The sequence below is a fragment of the Octopus bimaculoides genome, chromosome 13 (assembly GCF_001194135.2).
Source record: "Octopus bimaculoides isolate UCB-OBI-ISO-001 chromosome 13, ASM119413v2, whole genome shotgun sequence".
In the NCBI taxonomy this organism is placed as follows: Eukaryota; Metazoa; Mollusca; class Cephalopoda; order Octopoda; family Octopodidae; genus Octopus; species Octopus bimaculoides.
Genome location: NC_068993.1, coordinates 53,186,265 through 53,188,834, shown reverse-complemented (window position 1 = coordinate 53,188,834; position 2,570 = coordinate 53,186,265). Strand labels below are relative to the sequence as shown.

Here is a 2,570-nt window from a genome sequence, read left to right as displayed (position 1 = left end):
CGACGCTCTTCCGATCTTATATATATATATGCACACATATACATGTGCATGTGTGCGTACAATGCATATTTGATTGCCTGTTGAATAGTATGACTTGTAATTCGCATACAACATGAAGTGGTGATCTAATTAATCCTTTAGAAATACAGAAACCATTTTCAATTTCATAAAAAAGGAAGACACACTGGTACACGCATGTGATGCATTTAGAGTATGTAGGTTGTATAAATGTGAGTTATAGATAAATGAAATCTATAAAGAAAGGGTACAGAGAAAGACATAAGATAAAGTAACATATTCCAAGACTGAACCTCATGATGGGGATGACAACTATTGCTAAAGAAGACTCATTCACTCATGGTAGAACAGCTGTTAAAATGGAGGTGGTGATGATAAAGGTTCAGTTGTGTCTTTTGCCTATATTAAATTCCTGTTAAGTCCCCATTCTTTGTCTCTTATCTATTATTCATCTTCTCTCCTATTCATTGTATCACATACGAAAGATAGATATTTTGGGGTATGTCTGTCTACATTAAATCTCCTCTACCATAATCCATTATCATTCTGCCTCTCTTCCATCACAACATCTGTGTGAAGAAGGATGGCATTGAAACAATCCGTATTCAATATGCCACTACCATTATCCTTCTCTACTAGTGAAGATTGTTTCTTAACTTGCAAGTCTAAGGGCTTAAAGTAGCTCTAACATACATACTTTATATACACCCACATACATTTCCATAGAATGATTACATGAGTGATATATCGATGGACAAATAGATAAAATGAATGTATGTATAATATATGTGTACAGTTATATAAATGGTTATAGTCTACAAAATATACAATTTAAGTTTTCTGACATTTCTAACACAAATGAAATTTTCTTTTAAAATCTTTATTTAAAAAGAAAAGTGTAGTAATAAAGATTAGGAAAATTACTTACCCCCATGTTCGGAAAATTTGGGGTTTGATAGAATCTGCTTTGCAAATTTCAATCCATTTTTATACTGCTTTTGTTCATAACATTTCTGGAAAAAATACATATTCAAGTATTATATTAGGATAACAGCATTTGATATTTTGTATAGTGAATTACTGACAAACTGTTAACAATAGTTGACCCATTAGCATTTAAACTGGATCAAATATTCTCCCAATTTTATGTTCAAACCAGCCACATTTGGCCTCTCACACTTACCCGACAATGTCACTCTAAAAATAAAGTCACATCGAAATCTCATGATTGATTCAAAACAACATAAAGGTCTAAGCATTACATTTGACAGAGTATCTGAATGTTCAAGGGTTAAATATATTTTCAACAGCATTACAATTATTTTACTTATCCTGGCAAAGATTTGTCAATCTGAAAATTTACATCAAGCAGTTCATAGGTGAATACCCTCTTAATTTAATTTCAAGAAATCAAGTACTTGTATTATTCGATTCAGAGAAAGATAAATAAAGTAAATTATCTTGAATGCATGGCCTGTTTTGCAATATACTGAGTACAATGCTTCTGGGACTCAGTGAGGATGCATGCTTAAACAAGCCTGACGCCACATCACTATCTTTATAGGCAAGAATTTTTGAATATAAAGACTTTGCAGAGTCAAAAGCCTCATCTCTAAACATATTTTCCTAATATATTCTTTTATTGGTTTCATCCATTAGATTGCAACCATGGTGGGGAAATGCCTTCCAGCAATCCATTAATATCTTACCCAGTAGTATTTCAGTCTGGTACTTCATTTAGTGAAATAACTGCTAAGTTACAGGACATGTCATAACACCAGTGCTTTTTTTTTTTTTTACACCACAGTAAACATAAACATAGTTCCTGTCTGCCAAATTTCATACATAGCATATGGGTTTAAAGCAGAAGACACTTGCCAAAGAGGCCAACCAGTTAGACTGAATCCAAAACCATGTGGTTGTAAATGAAACTTTTTCAGTGTACAGCTATGCCTATTAAATGTAACCTCATCATCTTTTTAATATCTACTTTTCCAGGCAACAAATTGTCATTTTCAGAAAATTTTCTGTCTACATGCTTATCCTGTCACAGCCAGCTCACTAATCCGTATCTTTACTTCATTGGACACTAAAAACCCTGCTTGCGAAGACCTGTTGAGGCAAGTGAATTTGGAATTTGAAATTTGAAATCTGAAATTGAAATCGAACCGAATCCGACGACTGGCACCCATGCCAACCTCTCCTTCATTGGACACTAAACTCTGCTTGTGAAGACCTGTTGGGGCAAGTGAAATCGTAATTGAACCATACTCGATCACTGGTCACAGTGGAGTACTAACAGCACTATTGAGCGTGTTCGTTGCCAGAGCAGCTGTCTGGCTTCCGTGCTAGTGCCCCGTAAATAGCACCATTAGAGCATAATTGTTACCAGCGTTGCCTTCTTGCACTTGTGCTGGTGGCATGTTAGAAAATCATTCAAACAAGGTCGTTGCCAGTGCCGCTGGACTGGCTCCCGTGCAGGTGGCATGTAAAAAACACCATTTTGAGCGTGGCCGTTGCCAGTACCGTGTGACTGGCTCTCGTGCCGGTGG

At 35.7% G+C, this 2,570-nt stretch overlaps 1 protein-coding gene across 1 annotated transcript in view; it reads right to left on the bottom strand.

Moving 5' to 3' along the window:
* LOC106872671 (N-alpha-acetyltransferase 15, NatA auxiliary subunit) overlaps positions 1 to 2,570 on the bottom strand; it is a 34,167-nt gene that overhangs the window by 22,788 nt on the left and 8,809 nt on the right. Inside the window, exon 2 of the mRNA XM_014919745.2 lies at positions 947 to 1,031. Coding sequence (XP_014775231.1) covers positions 947 to 1,031 — 85 coding nt within the window. The remainder of the gene's footprint in view (positions 1 to 946; positions 1,032 to 2,570) is intronic.